General features: G+C 42.3%; 3 protein-coding genes across 3 annotated transcripts; 2 read left to right on the top strand and 1 right to left on the bottom strand.

Annotated features, from left to right (window-relative positions):
* The first annotated feature begins 11,580 nt into the window (after positions 1-11,580).
* On the top strand, positions 11,581-13,546 carry RpL10 (ribosomal protein L10). Its single transcript, XM_065233748.1, has 5 exons — positions 11,581-11,704; positions 11,986-12,012; positions 12,305-12,610; positions 12,818-12,980; positions 13,180-13,546. The coding sequence occupies exons 2-5, from the start codon at positions 11,990-11,992 to the stop codon at positions 13,345-13,347; spliced, it is 660 nt and encodes a 219-aa protein (XP_065089820.1). The 5' UTR covers positions 11,581-11,704; positions 11,986-11,989; the 3' UTR covers positions 13,348-13,546.
* Positions 13,547-20,418: 6,872 nt separating this feature from the next.
* Positions 20,419-21,009, top strand: Tim9a (translocase of inner membrane 9). Its single transcript, XM_065233743.1, has 2 exons — positions 20,419-20,566; positions 20,653-21,009. Exons 1-2 carry the CDS (start codon positions 20,516-20,518, stop codon positions 20,878-20,880), a joined length of 279 nt encoding a protein of 92 aa, XP_065089815.1. The 5' UTR covers positions 20,419-20,515; the 3' UTR covers positions 20,881-21,009.
* An 85-nt stretch (positions 21,010-21,094) lies between these two features.
* Yippee (yippee) lies at positions 21,095-21,769 on the bottom strand. The gene is made up of 2 exons (XM_065233742.1): positions 21,409-21,769; positions 21,095-21,293 (listed from the first exon to the last, which is right to left on the bottom strand). Exons 1-2 carry the CDS (start codon positions 21,684-21,686, stop codon positions 21,224-21,226), a joined length of 348 nt encoding a protein of 115 aa, XP_065089814.1. The 5' UTR covers positions 21,687-21,769; the 3' UTR covers positions 21,095-21,223.
* Positions 21,770-25,647: the final 3,878 nt, after the last annotated feature.

Below are 25,647 nucleotides of genomic sequence, written 5' to 3'. Positions count from 1 at the left end.
GTTTGACCACGTAATGTTCCAGGCATATTTTATAGATGACACTATGTGTTTTCGAATATCGCCGCCGGGAACTTTAGTCCTTTGTCGCTGACTGGTTCTACCGTAAGCTGCAAGTCTATCGGCTTCTTCGTTGCCGGTGATTCCCTTGTGTCCAGGAATCCAGCAGAATGTTACGTTGGGGTTGTTATGCATATCTATAGACTGTATCCAAGGGTGCCGCGATTTTCCACTTTCAATAGATTTCAGAGCACTAGCGGAATCGGTGAAAATCACTGCGGCGGTATTCAACCGGGATATTGATTCTAGGGCTATCTTCAATGCGGCCGTTTCTGCAGAGAAAACAGAACATCGGTTGGGTAGTCGGAGTGATATACTTATATCTGGACCATGTAGGCCAAAACCCACATATTTTAATGTGGGATCCATAGTTTCTCGCAACAAGTGAATTAAATTCTGCTTGTATTTTCGATAGGGGATCAGCCGTTGAAAGTATGTGCTTAAGTCGCCAATCAATTCGGGGGATGGGGTCATTCCATCTGCGATCACTTACTCGCATCAATGGTAAGGCTGTTGCGAGTTGATTTCCAGTAAGAGTGTGGTACAGATTTTTAGCTACCGTAATTAAGAGGTTTTTAGAAGGTTTGGAATTTCGCTCATTGTAGAATATTGAGCGTTTACTAATAACGAGTGCAACCAGATAATCGAAAGGCAGGACTCCTGCCTCAGCGCACGCTGATTTTGATGGTGATGATGGAAGAAGACCAGAGGCTTCACGAACCATTTTGTTGTAAAATGGTGCAAGCGACTTAATCAATTGGGTGGAATTTCGGCATGTGATTTCTACACCATAGAAGATTTTTGCCAAAATTAAGCTGCTTCCCACGTTCATGATTGTGTTTCGATTACTGGTGGACTGGCATCTACCAATAGTTTTCAGTAAGCAAATTCTCTTTTTTAAATCAGCTCTTAGCTGTTCAAAGTGGTGATTAAGCGAAAGATGTCGATCGAGATACACGCCAAGTATTTTAACGACTTTTCGGTACGGGATGCGCACGTTGTTCACCGTGACTTCACGTGACCAAGGGATATGTCTATGGTTACATATATGGGAGATTGAGCATTTCTCTGCTGCCATTTCGAATCCATCCAGCTTCTTGGCTTCTCCGATGACATTGACATTATGGCACGGAACTTTGAGATGATGGCGGAAACGTACATCAAACTGAGGGCTGAAGCTAGGTGGATTGGACTTGCCATCAACGCTTCAAATACAAAATACATGAAAGAAAGAGGTTCTATGGAAGACAACGTAAGCCTCCCACCCCGAGTTCAGATTGACGGTGACGAAATCGAGGTGGTCGATGAGTTCGTGTATTTGGGCTCACTGGTGACCGCCGAAAATGATACCAGCAGAGAAATTTAAAGACGCATTATGGCAGGTTTTTTTTTTTTTTTTTTTTTTCTTTATTTTTGTGATTTTTAGCCGTAGGCTAGTTCATCACATCTATTATGGCAGGGAATCGTGCCTACTTTGGACTCCGAAGGACGCTCCGGTCGAATAAAATTCGGCGCCGCACGAAGTTGACTGTCTACAAGACGCTGATTAAACCGGTGGTCCTCTACGGCTACGAGACCTGGACCATAGAGGTAACTCTAAGAATAGTAGCATAGAGGTAACTCTAAGACTAGAAGGTCCCGAAGTAACGTGCTCAACTTTTTGGCTCAGCTCTGGTACACTCTTCGATTCACCCCTCGAAACATAGAAAAATCCAATAACCCCTCATTTTATCTGTGAAACTTTCATAGCGAATCAAAACAAACATTGCGTAGTACTAGAATTTCGACTAGCATGGGGTACGTTAACCGTTTGCTTGGGACCAATAGGCTAGTCAAGTAGTGAGCCAATTTAAAATCGTTAGTTTCGTATTGATTGTTGGTACAACCACAAACGAAGTGACAGACTACTTTCTCCGAAGAAATTAATTAAAATAATGTGGTTCTCTGTAATAGAATTTTAGTCCACCTTCCGCCCCTCACCGCCAGGTTCGCTAGTATTTTTGCTTTGAATTAATTCAAGTTGGTTTTGTGTGCAATGATCTGGCAACCCTCGTTCTCGCTCGCGTTGACGTGGTGCTGTTTTCTCACTCATCGAAGGAAATTTTGATTAGAGTGAGAAAGTAAGGAACAATCAGCGCGGGAACCGTGTGCGTTACTGTAGGTGCGGCAGAAGTAATGTTGACAACTCTTTCGTTCTCACGGTTTTCTTACGTATGATCCAACGTTACGTCACACTAGATTATGCATAAGAACGTCGTGATAATGAAAGTGCTAACTTGTTTCCTTCTGCCTCACCACAGCACTTGCGATTCTCCGTCGGTTTCAGATGCATTCTTTGTGTCATAGAGATTGCTGACGTTTATCTTACGCACACTACGTCACGTATACGTATACGCAAAATGTTTTCATCGGGATCATACTTTAGCAATCTCCACCAGTCCAAACACTAGAAGTTTTGGAAGGTTCTCCCTCAGTATCTGAAAGCAGCGTGATACCAGCTGACATTCGCTTAATGTGGGTAGTGAAATCCGGAACATTTTCTCACTTTTGAGCATCAACGTCAACCCGGTTTCGAATCGCATTCCCACTTGAGGTGGCACCGTTGGCAGTAATCCACTGCGCCGTGGGAAAGACCTGACTAGTGCTGGAAAATTCACCGTCTAAGGAACGTCACCATTAAAATTAAATCAACCTAATTTTCATCGCTGTAACGTACTCCGGATCAGACTCGCTGGTGGACCGTTTTCGTGGGACGGTTTCGACCCGAAAAGCTACAATTTGAACAGTTTTTCAAAAGATTTCTGGCAGGCGTCTTGGGACGCACGATCTCCTGTCCCACCGAGGCATCCGTTAGCGTGTCCGTGTCGGAATAGATGAACTCTTTGATCGACTGCAATTCTACCATCGATTTTCGGCACTGCTTTTTTGGTTAAATTCACACGATAGTTGAAATCGAACACGGTCGACGATCCGGCGGAGGATGCTTCGTCTTCATTGTCCGAAGAAGTCAACGATTTGATACGACCGGTTTGGCTCGAAGCAATTTTTCGACGGAAGTTCCTCGTGGCAGTGGAATCTTCTTGATCAGTTCCTCCAGACTGATTTCTTCGCCATTCGAAGAAACGAACGAGGAAGAACTAAACGAAGACGTGGACAGCCGTCGCTTCGACGTTGGTTTCTTTCGTTTAGAAACCAGATCGGAATCACTGTCGTCACTGTCTTTTGTGGTTCGTCTTTTCTGAGATTTGCGTTTAGTCGTCGATGCAACTGACTCTTCAGAATCTGAATCATCCGATTTAATATGACGTCTGCCACGAGATCAGCCCCTAGAACTCCCCTCTGTGCTACTGGCTTCCGCACGTCAAGCTGCTTCCGCTCTTCGGGAAGCCTAGGCTAGCTTCAAACAATCGGAAGACAAAAGGTGCAAACATAGTTCTTCGAGGGAACCTCCATGCACTGATCGTAGCGACAAGTCGAACCGCACGTTGCACACAGGATCATATCCCAACGGTTGCAATCGTAATCTCGCCCATACCGACAGCGACACGCTTCAGCGTCACACTCCGAAGGACGTTCCAACTGATCGTTGAATGCATTAGGTTCAGGCTCCCACGAGGCATCCCTGGAACAAATAAAATAAAATATTCAGTATTCAAATACCCTCCTCTGCTTCACTTACTTTTCCGGAATATAAATGCCACGCTGCTGCATCTGCTGACTAAAGTCGTCCTTGTTGTTGCACAAAGGGCACTTGAAAAAGTACCCCGCCGATTGGGCAAACTGTGCCATGCAGCTCCGATGGAACCAGACATTCTGACAGCACGAATCGATTCCAGCTTCCTGTACGGTCCCATCTCATCGTAGCAAATCCCACAGGCTTCGGTCCCGGATTATTTCACCTTACCCACCAGCGCTACGTGCTTATCGCACCACGACTGGAACGTATCCACGTAATGCGACAGGCACTCATTCTGCATCCCACAAAGCGTCTGAAATGAACGGAAGCACTTCTTCGTGCAACACAAAACGTTCGCATACCGTTCCTTGGGGCCCATGCATTAATTATGTCACGCTAAATCGAAGAGAAATTTACCTCCCACCCCTATCGTGACGTTTTTCCTATACCTAATGCATTGCTTGTCACAAAATCTTAGACCCCCCCTAGAGCGTGACATAATATATGCATCAACCCTTGCAGATGTAACACTTTTGTCCTCGCATACGAGTTTCCTCATTTCTGATGTCCTCCTCCATGAATCCGAAGATTCCCTCCTCGTCTTCAGGTAACAAGGTACACGTAGCAGGTATAATGACTAGTTTTGCCACGTATAGTAGACCAGTCCAGAATAGTGCATCGTACCGCAATCATGCTCAAACGCACTGGCGGATATGAGGCACCGATCCTCGAGCCATCAAACAACAAAATCCAACAACAACAACAACATGCTCAAACGCTTGACATACAGCATCTCTAGCCGTAATAAATTTAAAAAAAATCTGTTTCATCCGATCCTCCTTCATTCTCACCTCCAGCACGTCGATCGCCTTTTTGATTCGATGGATGTCGGCATGATTTTGGAGTAAATTTTCCTCCTTTAGATCGCCCTCGTCGAGAGCTTCCGGTTCCGCTACGGAGTAACGAATGCATACCGAGGATGGCCGCAAAAAATTATAATAAAATAACGAAATTACAATGAATTTTACGGTTGAATTTTGGGCACATTAAAAATTTATTATTAATATTGGAAAGGAGAAATAAAAAATTTCGTTTTTAACGATACAATTATCAATGTTTTGGTTGGTGGTAGCCTTATACATTTTATGAATAATCAGCAATGGAAATTTGCCAAAAGGTATAAGGGGATTTTTATCAGTGCTGGCATCGGTAGCATTGGTGCTCAGTACGGAAAACCAGATCGACGAAAAACAAATCAAAGGAAAAAAAGAAATGAGATTAACAGAACTTTATCTGTACAAGTTCAGAAAAAGTTTCATATTTTTGAATTTCCTGCAGAGTTTTAAACTTTTTTCGAACAGTCCGCAATTCAAAAACAAGAGACAAAAGCGTGACATCAAATCCTATGTCCCGATCGATTCGTACAGAAGTTTCAATGCGCCGCCTGTTCGGAAAGGATTCCCCGTGACATGAGCGAGCGTCACTACGCGAAGCATGCCGGCCATACCTATCGGGTTGATATCGATCTGTACGACGAAACTACTGCCACGGCGATTGTAATCCGCTCCATGAAAGTGCAGCGGCAAGTGACGATCTACTGCGACAAATGCAACGTGCCTAAGAAATCGGCTTTCAGATTAGTATTCCACCGGTTGGTTTGGCAAACACGACCAGTACTCGCACTGTCTGGTTCTGCAGAATAATAAGAAGAAGCTGGAGCAGACAAAACTGATATCCGGCAGCTTGGGTGGATCCTTCCAGTTCCGCTACGGAGGAGTGAATGTATACCAGCATACCGAGTATGGCCGGGTTCTGTTTGGCGTCTAACAACGATGTCTATGTCTTCTCGGTCGCGAATGACTGTGACTTAGGCTTCTAGCACGGACTGAAGAAATCTGTAGCAACAATTGCAACAAGCGCGAGTCATTGACAGCTCAACATCGTTTACTTGTAAGCAAATGTTAACCCGATGTGTTCATCCCTAATCATTTTGGCCTATGGTCTTTCATTATACAAAAGAAGCGATATAATGACATGCTGTTTGACAACAGGCTCTCCCTTTCAATTTTCGTTAGAGAAAAAGAGATAACAGGCGGTACCCCCTAGTTTAATCTAGTACATATGAGTAGATAGTGTTGCCGTGAGGTACACTCGAAAATTGTAAATGTAAGTGCGTCAAATCAAATTTCGAGCCGCTCCGTCTGTCACTTCGTTTGTGGTACAACCATAGAGGTAACTCCATAGAGGTAACTCTAAGACAAGTAGGTCCCGAAGAAACGTGCTCAACTTTTTGGCTCACCTCTGGTACTATCTTCGGTCCCAAGCTTGTCGAATCACCCCTCGAAACATAGGTAAAACCAATAACCCCTCATTTTATCTGTCAAACTTTCATAGCGAATCAAAACAAACATTGCGTAGTACTAGAATTTCGACTAAAATAGGGTACGTTAATCGTTTGCTTGGGACCAATAGGCTACTAAAGTGGTGAGCCAATTTAAAATCGATAGTTTCGTATTGATTGTTGGTAACTCTAAGACCACTGGGTCCCGAAGAAAATCATTATTATTTTTGGCTCACTCAGTACCAGAACAACGGTCCCAAGCAGTCCCAAGCTATTTCACTCACCCCTGCATGTTCTGCATGAATCCACACACCCCTGATGTTATCTGTCAAACTTTCATAGCGAATCAAAACAAACATAGTGGAGTAATAGAATTTCAACTAGAATAGGGTACGTTAATCGTTTGCTTGGGACCAATAGGCTACTAAAGTGGTGAGCCAATTTAAAATCGTTAGTTTCGTATTGATTGTTGGTACAACCATAGAGGTAACCCTAAGACTAGTAGGTCCCGAAGAAATGTGCTCAACTTGTTGGCTCAGCTCTGGTACTATCTTCGGTCCCAAGCTAATCGATTCACCCCTCGAAACATGAGAAAATGCACGAACCCCTCATTTTATCTGTCAAACTTTCATAAATAATCAAAACAAACATAGTGTAGTACCAGAATTTCAACCAGAATGGGATACGTTAATCGATTTGCTTGGGACCAATAGGCTAGTCAAGTAGTGAGCCAATTTCAAATCGATAGTTTCGTATTGATTGTTGGTACAACTGTGTATGCCAAGCATGGCCCCACGAACTCTCTTGTAAATGTTGACAGGCGGCGGCATAGAATTTAGGAGAGTACGTTGTAGGCGGCGCTCAGCAGCGTGAGCAACCGGTGGAAACTAACGATTTTAAATTGGCTCACTACTTGACTAGCCTATTGGTCCCAAGCAAATCGATTACGTACCTCATTCTAGTTAAAATTCTAGTACTACACTATGTTTGTTTTTTTTTTTTTTTTTTAAGTGTATGTGTAGACTAGACTAGACTAGACTAGACTAGACTAGACTAGACTAGTACTACACTATGTTTGTTTTGATTCGCTATGAAAGATTGACAGATAAAATGAGGGGTTCGTGGATTTTCCTATGTTTCGAGGAGTGCATCGATTAGCTTGGGACCGAAGATAGTACCAGCAACAAGTACCCTATTCTAGTTGAAATTCTATTACTACACTATGTTTGTTTTGATTCGCTATGAAAGTTTGACAGATAACATCAGGGGTGTGTGGATTCATGCAGAACATGCAGGGGTGAGTGAAATAGCTTGGGACTGCTTGGGACCGTTGTTCTGGTACTGAGTGAGCCAAAAATAATAATGATTTTCTTCGGGACCCAGAGGTCTTAGAGTTACCTCTATGTTAGTAGCCTATTGGTCCCAAGCAAACGATTAACGTACCCTATTCTAGTTGAAATTCTATTACTACACTATGTTTGTTTTGATTCACTATGAAAGTTTGACAGATAACATCAGGGGTGTGTGGATTCATGCAGAACATGCAGGGATGAGTGAAATAGCTTGGGACTGCTTGGGACCGTTGTTCTGGTACTGAGTGAACCAAAAATAATAATGATTTTCTTCGGGACCCAGTGGTCTTAGAGTTACCTCTATCGTACCAGAGCTGAGTCAAAAAGTTGAGCACGTTATTTCGGGACCTTCTAGTCTTAGAGTTACCTCTATGGTAATATCATAAAGGGTGATACGATCAAAATTTGGTCAAGGGAAAACGCGTGTAAATCGGTGAAATCGTTTATTTAAAAAATCAAATTAAATTTCTTTTTCAAGTTCAATTAGTATAAAATTCAGGAAAAATATTCAGTTAGGCTTCCGCTTTTCCAAATCCGAATTGCCGGGCCTTACGCTTGACCCCTGCCATCAGATTTTGTACAGCCACCTTGTCCACCTTCTTCGCCGCAGAAATCCAGTTTGCCTTGAACTGCTGCTCGCCCTTAGCAGTTTTTTTGGTCTTCTTTATGTTCCGCTTGACAATAGCCCAGTATTTCTCAATTGGGCGGAGCTCTGGCGTGTTGGGAGGGTTCTTGTCCTTGGGAACCACCTGCACGTTGTTGGCGGCGTACCACTCCATGGCCTTTTTACCGTAATGGCAAGATGCCAAATCCGGCCAAAACAGTACGGAACAACCGTGTTTCTTCAGGAAAGGCAGCAGACGTTTATTCAAACACTCTTTCACGTAAATTTCTTGGTTGACAGTCCCGGAAGCTATGAAAATGCTGCTTTTCAAGCCACAGGTACAGATGGCTTGCCAAACCAGATATTTCTTTGCGAACTTTGACAGTTTCATGTGCTTGAAAACATCTGCTACGTTTCCCCTTCCTTTTGCCGTATAAAACTCCTGTCCCGGAAGCTGCTTGTAGTCGGCTTTGACGTAGGTTTCGTCGTCCATTACCACGCAGTCAAACTTCGTCAGCATCGTCGTGTACAGCCTCCGGGATTGCGCTTTGGCCGTCGTATTTTGTTTATCATCGCGATTTGGAGTCACTACCTTCTTGTAAGTCGATAGTCCGGCTCGTTTTTTGGCTCGATGCACGGTTGTAGACGATACACCCAGCTTATTTGCGGCATCTCGGAGAGAGAGGTTAGGGTTTCGCTTGAAACTACCGGCAACTCTCTTTGTCGTCTCAGCGGCTTCCGGTTTTCGATTTCCCCCCGATCCAGACTTCCTGGCTGTCGACAAACGTTCCCCAAACACTTTAATTACATTTGTAACGGTTGATTTGGCAACTTTTAGCGATTTTGCCTACTTTGCGTGCGAGTAGCTCGGATTTTCGCTATGCGCGAGCAAAATTTTGATACGCTGCTCTTCTTGCTTGGACGGCATTTTGACAACTGAAGAGTGAATTCCAAAATCAAAATAGGAGCAACATTCTACACACACACACCTTCAAAATGAGGGGTGTTCAGGTTTTTTAAATGCAAAATTGAAAGAAATACGTCAAGTTGATATTGCCCAAATTTTGACCGTATCACCCTTTAGAGGTAACTCTAAGACTAGAAGGTCCCGAAATAACGTGCTCAACTTTTTGGCTCAGCTCTGGCTCTTTATCTGTCAAACTTTCATAGCGAATCAAAACAAACATTGCGTAGTACTAGAATTTCGACTAGAATGGGGTACATTAATCGTTTGCTTGGGACCAAGTAGTCAAGTAGTGCGCCAATTTAAAATCGTTATTTTCGTATTGATTGTTGGTAATATCATAGAGGTAACTCTAAGACCAGAAGGTCCCGAAGAAACGAGCTCAACTTTTTTTTTTCGAGGATTGCGTTGAATAGGTGTAAAACTATCATTTTGTCCGTTGTATGTTGAAATATTGTGCTTTTAGTGAGTCAACGTATGATTACATCACGAAATATCGAGTTGATGCATATTAACAATTATTTTCGTTAGTAAATAGTGCTTAACTTTGATACAGCTAGCTAGGAGTCCCACTCTGAGACCTTAGTCATAGTGGTCGAAAAAAAGTTTATTATGATTGTGTGTAGCTCCTCTTTTGCCTTTTCAATCAACAAGGATCAACTTTACCATGTTTTTTTTTTTTTGTTAAAAAGTAATTGGAGTAGTTATTTGTGTTGGCATTTTTGAGGAAATTTTCATTTGACGGCAATTGAGAAACATAGGGAAATCTTGGATATTGCAGGTATCGATAAACACTCGATTTCATTTATCGTTCTGCTTACAAAATTCTTGCGAATCGAACGATGCAAAGTCAGCTCAAAACACTGAATATTTTTCAAATGGTACTTCTGACTCTTGTTCAAAATTTTGCTGCTTCTCTCTAGACTTCAAAATGTAAACACTTAATTCCAAATTTACGCGGTCATGTTTTTCCTCCTACGAAACCTAATGAAATCAAAGTTTGATGCAATTGGTTCCAAAAAAATAAAAAGTGTTCAAAGAAGAAAATGTTACATACATGTTTCTCCTAAGATTACCACAGTTTTGGTGTGTGAATCAGGGTGATGAATTTGTTAAAGTTAGCTATATAATTAAAATAAAGCCCATAAATGGATAAGGAAATATAAGACATGCGTTCAGGTGTGCTAGGAACACATAGAATTAAAAACCACGGTAGAATCATTCAAAAGAATTGACAAGCCCCTTGATCCCCTTTCTCATTTTACAGCTAGTATAATCAATTTGACAGATCGATGTCCGTCTATACCACTTGAAATCACTGAAATGGGGTCGATTTTTCATGATCGAGTTCCACATATGTTATGTGCGTTGGGTGTTGGACAGTACTGAAATGTTTGAGTTTCTTTCATGCTCTCCCTAATAAAAAATAACCATAAACGAACGATAACCCAAATCATTGAACTATTCCAAAAATGGTTTGGATGATACCCAGAACACGTCGTTAAGCAAATTAACCATACAATTTTTATTAGGGCTGCCAACGCCAGGCGTGCAAAAGCAGTAACGAAGTCCTGGGAAGTGTAAAAGTTTTGCGTGTGTATGGATATGTGAACGAGAGAAATAGGTACATACCACACCGAAACAACCCAGTCGACTGGCACCATGTCCTCATCGGTTAAAGAAACGTATACCACAGACAAACAGACATAACACTCGCAAGTTGTTCATCGAACAAGTATTTAACGGTCAATTTAAAAGTATCGTAGTTGGTATTACCGCCACCTGTGGCGCGCATAGTCATTTCCCTTGCGTTTGACGTTTACACACTACCGCCATCTGTTCAGTGTACTACCCACCACAGTGCACTCAATAGATGGCGGTAATGTTTTAGCGACGATGTTTTACAGTGAGAAATATTCAATGGGTTATGTCTGTTTGTCTGTGCGTATACGTTCCTCATCAACTCCAAATAGATGACAGTCCCCCTACTCCCAACAACGGTTCCGATGCCATCAGCTTCAGCGAGGGATCGAACTTCATGTTGTCATTTGGGTTCAAATCAGAGGGATTCAATTTATGGACCCCTTTGCACCCTCGCTGAATCATTTCGTTCACTATAGTTATAACATAGAGGTAACTCTAAGACCACTAGGTCCCGAAGAAAATCAGTATTATTTTTGGCTCACTCAGTACCAGAACAACGGTCCCAAGCAGTCCCAAGTTATTTCACTCACCCCTGCATGTTCTGCATGAATCCACACACCCCTGATGTTATCTGTCAAACTTTCATAGCGAATCAAAACAAACATAGTGTAGTAATAGAATTTCAACTAGAATAGGGTACGTTAATCGTTTGCTTGGGACCAATAGGCTACTAAAGTGGTGAGCCAATTTAAAATCGTTAGTTTCGTATTGATTGTTGGTTATAACAATATTTTCAAATTCATTTTCATTGCGCCGAAATATGTCATCCACCAGAAATATTTCGTCTCCTACGTCGGATTAATGCCGTCGCACTGCACCTGGTCAGCATTGAACGCACCCATTCCATCGCCCTGACAGCCGTGACAGCGACAACAGCCCTGCGCAACCGGAAACTCGCGGTGAAACGTCAAAGCCGCTGTCAACCCGCGACAGCTTCACTCTTTCCGGCATTAATTCGCTACTAGTGAGCACACATTTCTGTGAGCGCTAGTTAGTTTAACACCGTGTAAGTTGAGAAATAATCGTTTGATGGCGATGAAATTGTTTCTAAAGTGTAGCTAACGTTGCGGCGAGTGTGGAAATGTATAATTGAGTGCGATTTTGTGGAAATTTAGAGTGAATTTTGGAGTTTGATGTTGGGGCGAATTCCGTGTCAACATTTTGGTGGTGACGTTTTTGCTCCAACATGGAGATGGGATGAATTTGAATTGTGCCGTGTGAACCCAATGAAAATTGAATCTAAAGAGTGAAAACTAATTTGTGTTTTTTTTTCTCTACGATTTACAGCAAAATGGGAAGACGTCCCGCAAGATGGTGAGTATTGTGATTTGTGTTGATCATGCTTCAGGAAGCGAGAATCGTTCGTCCTTGACGTAAAAAATGAATGCCTTTCCAACCCGTTTCTAAAAGCAAGTCATTGAAATTGATTCATTGACTGGCCGCTGGCGAAAGGCAGAGCAAATAGACAAACAATAGGGTGAGAAAGATTCCCACTTTTCGATGGAATCGCTTCTCAATGTTGTTTGTTACAAATCGACGATTTGCTTGCTTGAACGCTCGAGAAGGAACGCAAAATTCTAACCTCGATTTTTTTTTTCGTTTTCAGTTATCGCTACTGTAAGAACAAGCCCTACCCCAAGTCACGGTTCTGCCGTGGTGTCCCAGACCCGAAGATCCGTATCTTCGATCTTGGTCGCAAGAAGGCCTACGTCGAAGACTTCCCGCTGTGCGTCCATTTGGTGTCCGATGAGTACGAACAGCTGAGCTCGGAAGCCCTGGAAGCAGGACGTATTTGCTGCAACAAGTACTTGGTCAAGTTCTGCGGCAAGGATCAGTTCCATATCCGCATGCGTCTGCATCCGTTCCACGTCATCCGCATCAACAAGATGTTGTCGTGCGCCGGAGCTGATAGGTCAGTAATTGGATTCCTTTGTTTATGTACTATAAATCCGCAACACCCCGATTTCCGTGATGATACCGCTTTCTCAGAGCATTGGGTTATGATCAATTACATGATTACCCTTTACACGTTGACACATTCTGACGCCTTTTAGCCGAAGTGTCTAGAAGAACGACTGAAGTTTCCGCAGAATTTTAATCGCGATGTAATTTCTTGCAGACTCCAAACTGGAATGCGTGGTGCCTTCGGTAAGCCCCAGGGAACCGTTGCCCGTGTCCGTATCGGTCAGCCAATCATGTCGGTGCGCTCTAGCGACCGCTACAAGGCGCAGGTCATCGAGGCCCTCCGTCGTGCGAAGTTCAAGTTCCCCGGTCGTCAGAAGGTGAGTTGTCGTTCGTGACCTGATCTTGGCAATACATCTCCATGATGAGTAAGCTTTTCAGAGCACAGGGCTCTGATTTTTCCATGATTAAATACCCCCTAATCACGTTGACAAAATTGACTGATCCGTCAAGAAAAACGTGATCTTTTCCTAATTCAAAAGCTGGAGCTCTAATGCACTTGCTTGTGTCTTTTCGCAGATCTTCGTCTCCAAGAAGTGGGGCTTCACCAAGTACGACCGCGACGAGTACCTGAAGCACCAGGAGGAAGGCCGTCTGGTTACGGATGGTTGCGGTGTCCAGTTCAAGAACGATCACGGACCACTGGCCAAGTGGGAACAGCACCAGCGTAACCGTCTGAAGGCCTAAGACACTCTTTCCAGCCGTAAGCCCGAAAGAGAAGGAAGAACCGAAACGTTTGCGGTAACCCGGAAGACCAGCTAAGGGTTGTTCTGTGTATTTTTTTTTGTACGCTAAGGACTGAGAATGTGCGTGAAGAAGGAAAATGTTCGAAATGGAGAAAATAAGTCCACAAAATAAATGGAGGATCCGTATTTTGCTGGCAAAATAGTTGTGTGCTCTACGGCGTGGAAGGTTTCTGTTTTGGATGACAAGTCCTGAAGTTGACGGGAATCGAATTGGGAGGGAAGGAGGTAGTAGGCATCTATCTTTTCGTTCTGCTGCAGCTACTAGTTATGGGGTTTAATCGACTCGGTGGGCGTGGTAAAATAGTTCGCAATCGAGATGAGTCTGTTGTAGTGTTGAACCTATCAGAGAGTGGGCCGGGGTCAATGGTTTCAAGTCGTTGGGATCGATCGTCTCGCATTGGTTTCAGCAAACGAGAGTTGAGGAAGGTTTCGACTTTCATTAGATAGTAGTAAGAAAAATGTTCGCTTTGCTTTTCAACTTCTATTGAATTTTCACACTGCCGTACTCTAATGGAACTATCTACCTACCCTCTACTAAGATCATTCTCAAGCTAATAAATTATCACACTAAAGCATCAGTTCGTTAGTAATTTGGTCACGATTGGTACGGGCCCTTAGCAGCCTACAATCCTAATAGTTTTTAACGAGCACCGACGCAGATCGTACCGTTATCGGAATAGATGTTTGGACTACGCTGGCCCTCAACTTAGTCTTCTTTAAGCACTTCCACGGTTCACAATGGATTCCACCTCTGCTAGAGCAGTTACCAAGGTCTCCTCATTCGTATTCTTTGGCAACTCCCTGTATGCCAGTCCAGTCTTGACTGAGCGCACCAGCCTTTCCCATATGGGACGCGTGTCTACGTTCGAGAACGTCCCCGCTAGATCTTGATTGATGGCACTGATGTGCTACCTTAGCTGAAACCTAGCACCTTGGAAATTGGTTCCTTGATCTGAGTAGATTTCCTGTGGCGGGCAACGGCGCTACGTATTGCCATCTTGCAGGATTCGGAAGACTTCTAAGTGGACTGCTCGGGTTCCTAGGCAGGTGAAGAGCGCTACCCACCTTTTGACACCACCACGTCCAAAGCGAACAGTGATCGGACCGTAAAGGTGAAGGCCCTGACATACGGCGTAAGGCGAGCCGAAGGCAGTGGAGCCATCGGTGGGACTTGTGGTTTCGATTTGAAGACTCTACACCAGTTACAGCAACTTGCCACCTTCTTGACGGCTGTTCGCAGTTCTGAGACGTGGAACTTCTGCCGCATTTCGTTCACCACCGTTTCGTTGTTTGCGTGTCCATACTTCTTGTGATACCAGTTAATCACTAGCTGCGTGACGTAGTGATCTTTCGACAAGATCTCGGGAAACTTGGCTTTGCGATGCGTGATCCCATTCGCATGACTCCGGTTGGTTCTAGAAACGGAGATAGTTTGAATATCCGACAGCTCTTCTGGATTCGCTTACGTTCCGCTAGCTACACTTGGTGATTTTGCCGCAGAATGTGGCATTCGTCCGGGTATTCACTCACTTGGATCAGCTTAAACACGGTCGACTCCGCTAGTTTACACTCCTCACTGCTCAATGTTACTTCTCCGCCCTTCTTTGATTCGTCCCTGCCCTTCTGGCTGCAGCCAAACCGTAGAACGAATGCTACTGTGCGGGTTAACCTTTCCCACTTCGAAAACCGTTCGAACTCGATGACTTCTTCCAATAGTGATTTTTCTTTATCGCCTCCGGAATCGCAGCATACTCATCCGCATTCAGGTTCTTCACAAATTGCGTTGAACTAGGAGAACACGTTGATCCGAAAATAGCGACGTCCATGACGTATACTTCGGATCGGATGGATTGTCCCGCCACAAGAAACCACTGAGCTGTATTATTATGAGCACTTGATGGAACATTTCCATTATGTCTCCGCTGATGGCGGTCTCCTTCTGTCGATAACGACATAAAACTGCTTGCAACGATGTCAGCAGGTCAGGTCCTTTTAAAATAATCGAGTTCAAGGAAACGCCTTCCACCGTTGCAGCGGCATCTCAGACGACCCTAACTTTATCGGGCTTTTCGCTTCGGATCCATCTCATCCAGTTCACGTGCCTGACGTTGTCGTACAAGGTTGGTGATTTATGAAGACGACGTTCTAAACACTTCAGTCTCTGCTCGGACAAGGACCTGCTGTTGGGAAACTCAACGTTGTCGAACTTCCGCAGAAGTCCGGTTTCGGTCCTGGTTGTGGTTGCTTGTAGAATATCTTTAGCTCGCTTGTCGTCCGCTGATTCCTTCTCCTGTGTCGCCGAAACCCCAACGCTCATCTCCATAGAGAAGAAACTCTTCACTAACTTGTGCAATTCGTTGTCTTGGGACTTGGTACGAATATGAAGAACTCGCTGCGATAAACTTCTGACGTCATTTCCAGAGTGACCATAAAGAACCAGCCAAGAATAGTTTTGGCGGCTACTGGCTCGTGTTCACGGCCCTCTCGCAACTTTAGCGTTGTCTTCAACCTTGTGTTGTCCAAACCTATCAGGATACCTGGAACCTCGCCTGGAACAGCGTCGTTGTAGCTTCGAACAGGTAAACCTCTCATGTACGGATATTTGCTCCTCAGCTCTTCAAAATGTATAGACTGTCGCGGTATTTCTAGTCCATCGATGGTTTGCACTTTGTGTAGGGTGAACGCCTGTGGTAACTCCAGAAATATTCAGCTGAATTTGCTGGGATTCTTCTTCCACACGCTTGACCCCGTTAGTCCCCTGCATACACAGAGGAGAAGTCGGACCTTGTACACCCAACTGCTCTGCCAAAGACCGCTCCATTAAAGTGGAATCGGAACCACCATCCAGGAAAGCGAAAGTTTGAACCAATCGACCATTAGCGTAAAGAACTACAGGGACAATACGGAAGAGAATTTGGTGATGTTGCTGATGAACGGAGATTACGCCAGAAACCTGAGTCGAACCCTCTGCTTTGCCTTCTCGTGGATCGCCCGGATGGAGCAATCGGTGATGGCATTGTTGGCAACCGTTGACCCCGCAGTTTGATGCTTTGCACGGCCATTTACCATGCGGATACAAGCAGCGTCTACACAGATGAACTTATTGAGCCACCTTCCATTTGTCTTCCAACGTCTTCGACTTGAAGCTACTGCAGTCTTTTGGGTTATGGCCGGCTATTTGACAAACCACACAAGGACGTTCGCTTCCCGTCTGGATGGAAGATTCTGGTTTATTGTTGGTTGTCTTGTCGTTCCGGATGTTCACCGTGTGTATTTCGGTTTTCCCTTTCGACTTTTCGGATTTGGTGGTGACTGGTGTGACACTACTAGCTGCCGTTACGATCACGTTCATGTAATCTGTAAAGGTCCTCAAGTCTACGTTCTGCACTCGCTGTTTATGCATCCCCAATCCAGCTTAATGTTAACTGGAAGTTTTTCGACCAGCTCCTCGATCAGGATTGGGTTCGCCAAATGTACTTGCTGTCCAGTCGAAACTACATGAGCACACAAATTTCGCACAGCCAAACCGAAACTGATAACAATTCCCAATTTTACTGATCGCTGTATCGGTGTTGCTCGAACTTCAACCAGCAGGGAGTTGATGATCGCCTCCGGTCGTCCATACAGAACTCGCAACGTGTTGAAAATTTCAGGAACGTTCGACGGGTGAAGGAGAAAGCTACTTACTGATTTCCTCGCGTCCCCTTTCAAGCATCGTTGGAGTCGCATATCAGGTTCTCTGAATCCTTGTACCCACAAATCTGCGTGGACGTCTCGTAGCTGCTCCAGAAAATCGGCCACGCTGTTGCGATGCCCAGCAAAGTACGGCAGGTCTTTGGGAACAACGTGGCGTGCTGCCAACTGCTGCGCATTCTGACCGTACGATGGCTGCAACCCCCCATACTGCAATGTTGGATTTGGTACCGCTGGTATGCATGGGTGTTTGGTAACTCGAGACACTTACTACAGGAGGACGAGGTAGGGGTCGAGGATTTTCCCAATCGATATTGATATTGGTGACAAGTATCCACGGCCCATACAAATTTTAAAAATTTTGTATGGAAAATTGTCTACGCAGGTGGAGGGGGTGGGGGGTTGGGTCAAGAATTCCAAAAACTGTCTACGTAGTTTATGAACAGCCCCTTGACTAGCCTATTGGTCCAAAGCAAATCGATTAACGAACCCCATTCTAGCCGACATTCTAGTACTACACTGTTTTTTTTTTTCTTTCTTTGGCGCAGACCTTTCGGTCCATTTCAGCCAAGTATGTTTGTTTTGATTTGCTATGAAAGTTTGACAGATAAAATGAGGGGTTCGTGGATTTTCCCGAGGATTTTCCTATGTTTCGAGGGGTGCATCGATTAGCTTTGGACCGAAGAGAGTACCAGAGATGAGCCAAAAAGTTGAGCACGTTTCTTCGGGACCTTTATATGTCTCAAGGCAAAAATTTATGCTCACAACACTCTTTTTGACGTTCTTCTATTCACTACCAGAGGTTGAATCGATCGTTTAGTTTCTATAAAAAACGCCTATTGCACTCGTATCCCTCCCCGTGGAAAATTTTGAAACTACCATCAAATATATCATATTAACAATATGATCCATTCATGCCTTTTCCAAATGTTGCAATGGCTAGAGTCGGTGTATAATGAGTCACGCCAAGAGAAAAACAGTTGAACTCGCATCACGGTTTTTGAAAGATTCCCTTTATTTTAACTTGGCAACAGATGACTTCTGCATCAACTTCAAATGACTTCTAGCGAGGAAAAAAATTAACGGCTGTAGTAAATCATTATATCAGGGATTTTGTCGAATTATCTTAAAGAAAAATAGTAGAAATTGTTATTACTGATCATTACAAAACGTATTGCATGACAAATGCAATGCTCACTGCGCGTATATGATCATTTCTTCGATTATATTTTATTTTTAATTGCAATACCTTTCGTGGACTTTCATAGCATCGTAATGCTTGTTTACTTTGCACGATAGGTAGCCGGTTTGACAGTTCAATAGGTAGACTTGGCTTCACTCTTGGCGTGACTCATTATACACCGACTCTAGCAATGGCGACCTGCAAAATATTGCTTCACGCACCATCTAGCGTTGAAAAAGGTCAACAACAATCATTCAATTACAATCGAGGGGTGCGAATATAGCACTTATTACAAAAATAAGAGTAATCAAATAAAATAAAATGCTGAAATACATTCATTTGAAATTTGGCTTACCCCTCGTGACGATAAACAAATACATTGGTAGCCTTTTTGGCCACAGAGGTGCTTTCATCGCTAAAAATTCGGTTCGCCAGCTAAGCGAAAGAGTGGATCATATTGTTAATATAATATCTAGACTAACATTTGAAAAGGGCGTAATTCCAAAATGACCATATCGAGAAAATCGCTTCTGAATTTTGATGACCTAAAAATTAATCCTATTTCACGACTTTCTATTTTCTCGTTGATTTTATAAGCTTGACTTATAGTTAATGGTGTAATCTATCATCACCCGCATGAGCGCGAACCATAAATTGACCTTACCGATAATGGTTATAAATTGTTTATAATCCCTGCTAAACTTTAACTGAAATGGTTATGGAACTTTACATGAACGTTTAATGATAAAGTTTTAACCTTAAGTATTATAGTTTTTTGGAAGTGGACCTTACAAATAATGGGTTGTTAAGAACCATTACCATTCAAAATTCTTGTTTTCTCCATACATTTTCGGAAAGAAAACTATACTAAAACCTTTAAACTTATGGTTTGAGAACTTTAATGGTAATGGTTATGGTAGTCAGTAAGGTCCACGAATTGTTTTGTAACATCGATCAACTTTATGTGGAATATATCGCGAATTGGTTGCCTGTAATTTACTGATTACCAATTCACGATATATTCCACGTAAAGTTGAGCGATAATACAAAACCATTAATGGACCTTACTGAATACCATAACCATTACCATTAAAGTTCTCAAACCATAAGTTAAAACGTTCTTATATAGTTCTCTTTCTGAAAATGTAAGGAGAAAACAAGAATTTGGAATGGTAATGGTTCTTAACAACCCATTATTTGTAAGGTCCAGTTCCAAAAAACCATAATACATAAAGTTGAAACTTTATCATTAAACGTTCATGTAAAGTTCCATAACCATTTCAGTTAAAGTTTAGCAGGGATTATAAACAATTTTTAACCATTTTAGGTAAGGTCAATTTATGGTTCGCGTTTATGCGGGCATGCATCACTAAAAACTCAAAAAAAGTTTCTTTGTCGTGAAATCGAGAAGAAAACATCATACGCCCTGATAATTTCATACATGTTGTTACCCCCCGGATCATCCACCCTTTGAACTGCCAACACTGATGATACGCCGTGGAAGTACACCCTCGGGATATATTGTTTGTTGTTCCGCCTTGGTTCTTCGTTCGCAAATTTTGTGAGAGTGGAATTACGCCCGGAGATTTTTTTGGTCTTCTTTTTGTTCGTTGTTTACACGTTAACTATCAATCGGATGCATTTCAAATGAATCGGGCGTGACTAGATACTACAGACTCAATACGTTTGGCATATTAAAACGATATAATTCGTAGTTCTGGTGCAAGGCGTAACAACCAGATGCATCATAGAGTTGAAAGTTGGAAATACGCCATGTAAGAAGAAACGTTTTTGATGATTTGAAGTGATCTTTTCTTCTACTTTTTCGTGTTTATCGAGTAGTTTGTGAACTATTCTCTCTATATGTGGCAAAATATGGTTTGTTTACATTTTGGCTCTTCCGCCCCTTTCAAATGTTAGTCTAAATATATTTGCTATATCATCACTTTCATAGTTCTTCTATTCTCCACGAGTGCCAACTTTGATTTGCCAATAATTGAGGATTAATTTTTTAACGTGAAAGTTCGTGTCCTGGCTAATGATCGCAAAGCTCAAAGACATATCTTCTTTTCACTGGGGCTTTAATCAAATGTGACTGTGACGTAATAACACCAAAACGTCAAATCAGAACTGCGGGCTCAAAAATTTCTACTCATATCTCGCTCCGGTTCCGAAGAATCGACGTAAAATAACAGAAAAACTATCTTCTCTCAAGCCACACTCCTCGGGAACCATGGCCGCTCAAGTAACCATCGATCAACTAGATAAGGATCAGATTAAATCGGTAAGCACCTAGCCGAAACGCCGAAACAACTACTTCGATTCTCTCACCTCACGAAACTATAACCTCGTATCGCCATCTATTTTCAGTTCTCCGATTTCCTCCTATCCTACAACAAACTGTCCGAGCTGTGCTTTATAGACTGCGTGAACGAGTTCACCGGCCGAAGCATTTCCGATAAGGAGGACAAATGCTCCCTGAATTGCATGGAGAAGTTTCTCAAAATGAACCAGCGGGTGTCGCAGCGATTCCAGGAGTTCCAGATGCTGGCCAACGAGAACGCCCTGGCTGCCGCCCAGAAGCTCGGTGGCAAGTGAGAAGTGTTGAGTGCGCGGGTGGGATGTTAGTTGTACAAATCAACAGTTTTGTTTTTTAGCGTTAAATGTATTTTATTATTACCAATATAATAAACCACGATCTAATCCCTACTGGTGAGATGTATGAAATTGAGAGAATACTCGAATTTTGACCTCTATTCTAATGTTATACGCAAAGCTCTTAGTGTCTATAAAAGGGATTTTCTGTCAGTCCCGGCTATGATTATTCTAATCTTATTAATCCATCTTCGACGTCACTCACGATTTGAAAGTTGATCAGCGCAGTTTTATACCAATGTAAATTGTGTCCTGCCTAGAATTCGACGGGGTCGAACAGGAAGGGTCACGCCTCCGGGAAACCCTCCGTCTCGGTGATCAAAGCGTGTTCCAGAATCACTCGACCCTCTTTGTACCTGCCAACCCAAAATGAGAGAAAAACGATTAGGTTGTGAAATTCATCGAGTCGTTTTGCTTCAGTGTCCCCAAGTAGGTGATCAAAACAACAGACAAACAAAAAATCCATCTCACTTTTGGGACTCCTCCGTGGCAAATTCGTACATCCATCCGAGCTTGGCTTTGCAGTTCTTGCACATCACATCCCGCACCATGTGGCGTCCGGTGAGCATGACCCGGTCCTGTACCGGGGAATAGGTCAAATTGACGACCCGTTTGAAGAGGTAGGCCCTCCCAGTGGCTCCCGTGAAGCGAGTGCTTATCAGTTCCCGTTTGTTGGTCAGATTGGTTTCGCAAGCGGCGCAGGAGTACAGCTTCTGACCACCGATATGATCGAGGAATACCTTACCCATGGCGTGATACAATTTTCAGGACGTTTCGAGCGACGAAATTGCAGAAAATTTGCTAATTTCCGCCTTTGTAGTCACCGATGGCGACTTTCACAAAATTCGATGGCAGGCAGACTGAAATATCACTCCTTTGTTTTGGTTTTCGAATCAGCCGAGGATGGATTATTTACGCACACACGCGCTGTGTGTGAACGAGGGAGTGCCCACGAAACTCGGATGACTTTTAGAGCCTACACGCTAACTCCAAAGTTCCCATTAATGAGTAAAATTTTACTCATTTTCAAGAAAAGTGGCTTAACTCATGAAATGAGTAAAACCGGGTTTACTCATTAATGAGTATTAAACAGATGCGTCAAAAATGGGTATTTTGTACCCTTGTTGCTTTTTCCGAAATGTATGAAAAGTACCCATTTTATTGATTTGCTTTTTGCTTCATGGGAATACCTGTCATCAAACCGATGTATTCCTTTAAGAAATCAAATCATATAAAACAAATTCATACTCTATATTGGACATAATTATAAGCACAAGTAATCACACAAATAATCAATAGCATCCACTGGGCATCGGTCTACGAGGTTTGCTGCTCATTCAGATGGTTCGGACCCTTCTGTAAACTTCATTTCTTCCTCTTTGAAAATCATCGCTAACCTGAAACGGAACACGTATTTGGAACAAATACAATTTTCATCATAATTGCACATACAATTTTTACCTCGTAACAATCGATATCAGATCAAATCCAGGAATGCTGTGCTGTTCTTCAGATTTTTTATGGAAAGTGACGGAAACAATAAAACTCGCAGCCGCAGCATTGTTGTTAAGTTAACATTTTCACGTCAATCAACATCGGACGGCTCGGTTGGAACACTATTTCATACTCCGTCGTATCGTCACGTAATCGATGCACGTGAAATTCAAGAATGTTCATAACATTTGGTTGTTAAAAATGATAAAACACTCTGCGCTTCCAGTTCACCAAAGATGTCTTGACAATAATTAAATGTACATTTTTACCCATTTTAATTGCAGTAGATATGTTCAAAAATGGGGAAAAAGTACCCGCTTTCCGGTTTTCGAAAATACCCATTTTTTGACATTTTTTAATAATTCCAAAAAAAGAGTACAAGGTACTCATTTAATGGGTACTTTTCAGTTAGCGTGCACTGTAAACACTGTAACTTGCAAGTACCCATTAATGGGTATAAAAGTACCCATTATTAGTAAGTATATGAAGCTGTCAAATAATGGGTAATTGAATATTTTTGGAAATGGGTTCTTTTGTACCCATCTTTTTTACCCCTTCGGGGAAGAAAAATGGGTATTATTTTACCCATTATTGGGTGAAAATTATCTTGATCAATAGTGAATACTGTCTAACACAAATCATCTTACGAGGCCTTCAAAATTGTTTTTTTATGTCATCTGTGCCTAATAAAATGAGTATTGAAATGTAAGTATTTATTTGGAATATATCTAGGCGGTGAACATTATGAAATTCAGAAGAACTTTAATAATTTTCATTTGCTTAATTTCAGATCCACAAGGAAGTGGCCGTGCACAAAGTGTTCCAGGAAAGGATGGCAAGAAGGAACTTCCGATGCAAAAGCAACACATTGCACAGCAGGAACAGGGTATGCCAAGTTGGAAAGCAGTATGATCCTTCTAGGAGCACAAGAAGACTCTGCGGATGTAAGTGAACCTCCCGGAAGTGGCAATAATTATGCATTTTAACAATCATTATTATCGAAATAAATGAAAACAAGTTATTAATGTTAATGTTTCCGCCATTTCAATGATATATGTGAAAAATCAAATTAAAATTAATCTCTAAATAGCTCAATTATCGAAAATGTATACTTTTTACCCATTTTCTAAATCGTTTCATTTCTGAAAATGGGTAAAAAGTACCCGATGATTTGACGTACAAGCTCTTTACCCATTATTGGGTAAAGACGTTTTACCCATTTTATGAGTTTACCCACTTTACTTCGAAAGGGTACTTTTTCACCCATTAATGGGTACTTGCCAGTTACAGTGAAAGCAAAGTACAACTTGAATCATACTTTATCACGGTAACACGGAACAACTCAAAATTGAGTAGAACATGCTCATTTCAGCCGGAAGTGCACACACTGCTTATCGCCAGTTGAATTTGAACGGGTGCATGTTAAACAGGTTCGACAAAATAAAGCTGTTCCTCAAAAAATCTGTAGGATTTTTTAGTGGTTCTGGGAAAAGACATCGAACCGGACTCGAACCAACAGTCAAGCACATTTGCAGCTCGTCACAGCCAAAGATTTCCCTGTACAATCGTTGAGATTTCGAAGGGATCGATGCTTTCAGATGGAAAGAATTATCACACTAAAACCGGAATACTTTTGCTGCTCACATTTAGCTTTTCACTTTTTCAGAACATTCATCAGTAAGATTTGAATACTCAGAAAAATTTTCAAGCTTGTTGAAGATGATTGTTAAGGCACTTCTAATAATTATAAAATTTACCCTAAATGAATTTGTGCCAGTTGAAGTAGGGCACTTATACTCAATTTATTTAGCATGCCACAAAGCAGAGAAGAAAGCCCGTAGGTAGGATTCCTCACACACCATATTGGCAAATCAAAGTTGGCACTCGTGGAGAATAGAAGAACTATGAAAGTGATGATGGTTTCAAAATTTTGCACGGGGAAGTATACGAGTGCAATCTTAAAATGCTTTTATTTTGAAAATGGAGCATTTTATTTAAATCTGGTTATTGCTACAGTGGTAGAAAAGCGGAAGTCTATGTTTACACCTAAAAATCTGAAAAGAAATTAAGTTTTCTGTATTATATGTCTATTGAGTAGTCCTGAAGTTTTCTACTAACGTAGCACTAACCAGATTTAAATAAAATGCTCCATTCACAAAATAAAAATTTTGAAACCATCATCACTTTCATAGTTTTTCTATTCTCCACGCGTGCCAACTTTGATTTGCCAATAGGGCACACACAACCTCTCTTCACTATAGATAGCCCGTATCAGATTATCGAATAAAAATCAGTACAATAAAGCTACCGACGAGTGTACATCTAAAATTCTATCGCAGAAAATAAAGTTCCGAGTACAGTAGTTCAGTGTACCACGTATCATCCACAATTCGCATTTTTTGGTTACGGTGAAAACCACACCCGAAGGACACTATCCGCCGCGAGTCCACCACTAGTCCGGAGAACCAGCTCCCCTACAATGATCTTTGAAGAATAACGATGGATAAGTTTAGATTAGGAGTACTTTCTGTCTCTTTCGTTCTTATTAACATTACGTTAGGACGGTCTTAACAGGAGACAAATCTTTCTAGGTTCAAACCCCTATAAAGGCATATTTTCTACTTAATAAATCGAATGTTTTCTCTTCAGACGTCTGTCGATCTGTCAAGATCCAAATTATTTCCAGCCAGTACCTTCATCAGGTTTAAACTTAGATAACTGTTGATACCAGAATCTCTAATTTAGTGAAAAGTTCAGTCCTCAGTCTAAAATCAAAGTCCAAAAACCTGATGTAAAAGGCACTCCTTTTCGGTCACATTGTGCAGTGACCAGTGATGGAAAAGTTCGCGAACACTCACTATGACTCGCGAACTTTTCCCTTGGTGAACTTCGTGAAATATCGCGGACTTTTCCAACACTGGCAGTGACCCGAACTGTCAAAACCATAGGATTTTTTATCTAGATAATAACAATTTGTCCAGAATAGATCAGACACGATCCAATTCACAACTTTTGCATGCGGGTTCATGGCTTTGCTAAATATTTCCCGCGAAAACGGAGCCAGATGTCTGTAGTGTGCTTTGGTCAGAAATTTTATTGTTTTTGCTATGGTTATTCATGTCGGTTTGTCGGTGGTAAAGCTACGAACGTTTCAAAACAAACTAGAAACTTATCGAACAAATCGACAGAGCGAGCAAAAACCGAACTGTACTGCTT

This window comes from Ochlerotatus camptorhynchus, unplaced genomic scaffold, assembly GCF_037179485.1.
Source record: "Ochlerotatus camptorhynchus isolate MF236.1 unplaced genomic scaffold, CSIRO-AGI_Acam_v1.1 ptg000414l, whole genome shotgun sequence".
Classification (NCBI taxonomy): domain Eukaryota; kingdom Metazoa; phylum Arthropoda; class Insecta; order Diptera; family Culicidae; genus Ochlerotatus; species Ochlerotatus camptorhynchus.
The sequence above is the reverse complement of the archived record's forward strand: the minus strand, read 5'-3'. Positions and strand labels throughout refer to the sequence as shown.

Coding starts and splice junctions, on each gene's coding strand:
- RpL10 (XM_065233748.1), top strand. CDS start 11,990: ATGGGAAGACGTCCCGCAAGATG. Junction 12,611..12,817: donor TCGTGCGCCGGAGCTGATAG/GTCAGTAATTGG, acceptor AATTTCTTGCAG/ACTCCAAACTGGAATGCGTG. Junction 12,981..13,179: donor AGTTCCCCGGTCGTCAGAAG/GTGAGTTGTCGT, acceptor GTCTTTTCGCAG/ATCTTCGTCTCCAAGAAGTG.
- Yippee (XM_065233742.1), bottom strand. CDS start 21,686: ATGGGTAAGGTATTCCTCGATCATATCGGTGGTCAGAAGCTGTACTCC. Junction 21,294..21,408: donor GCCACGGAGGAGTCCCAAAA/GTGAGATGGATT, acceptor TTGGGTTGGCAG/GTACAAAGAGGGTCGAGTGA.
- Tim9a (XM_065233743.1), top strand. CDS start 20,516: ATGGCCGCTCAAGTAACCATCGATCAACTAGATAAGGATCAGATTAAA. Junction 20,567..20,652: donor ATAAGGATCAGATTAAATCG/GTAAGCACCTAG, acceptor ATCTATTTTCAG/TTCTCCGATTTCCTCCTATC.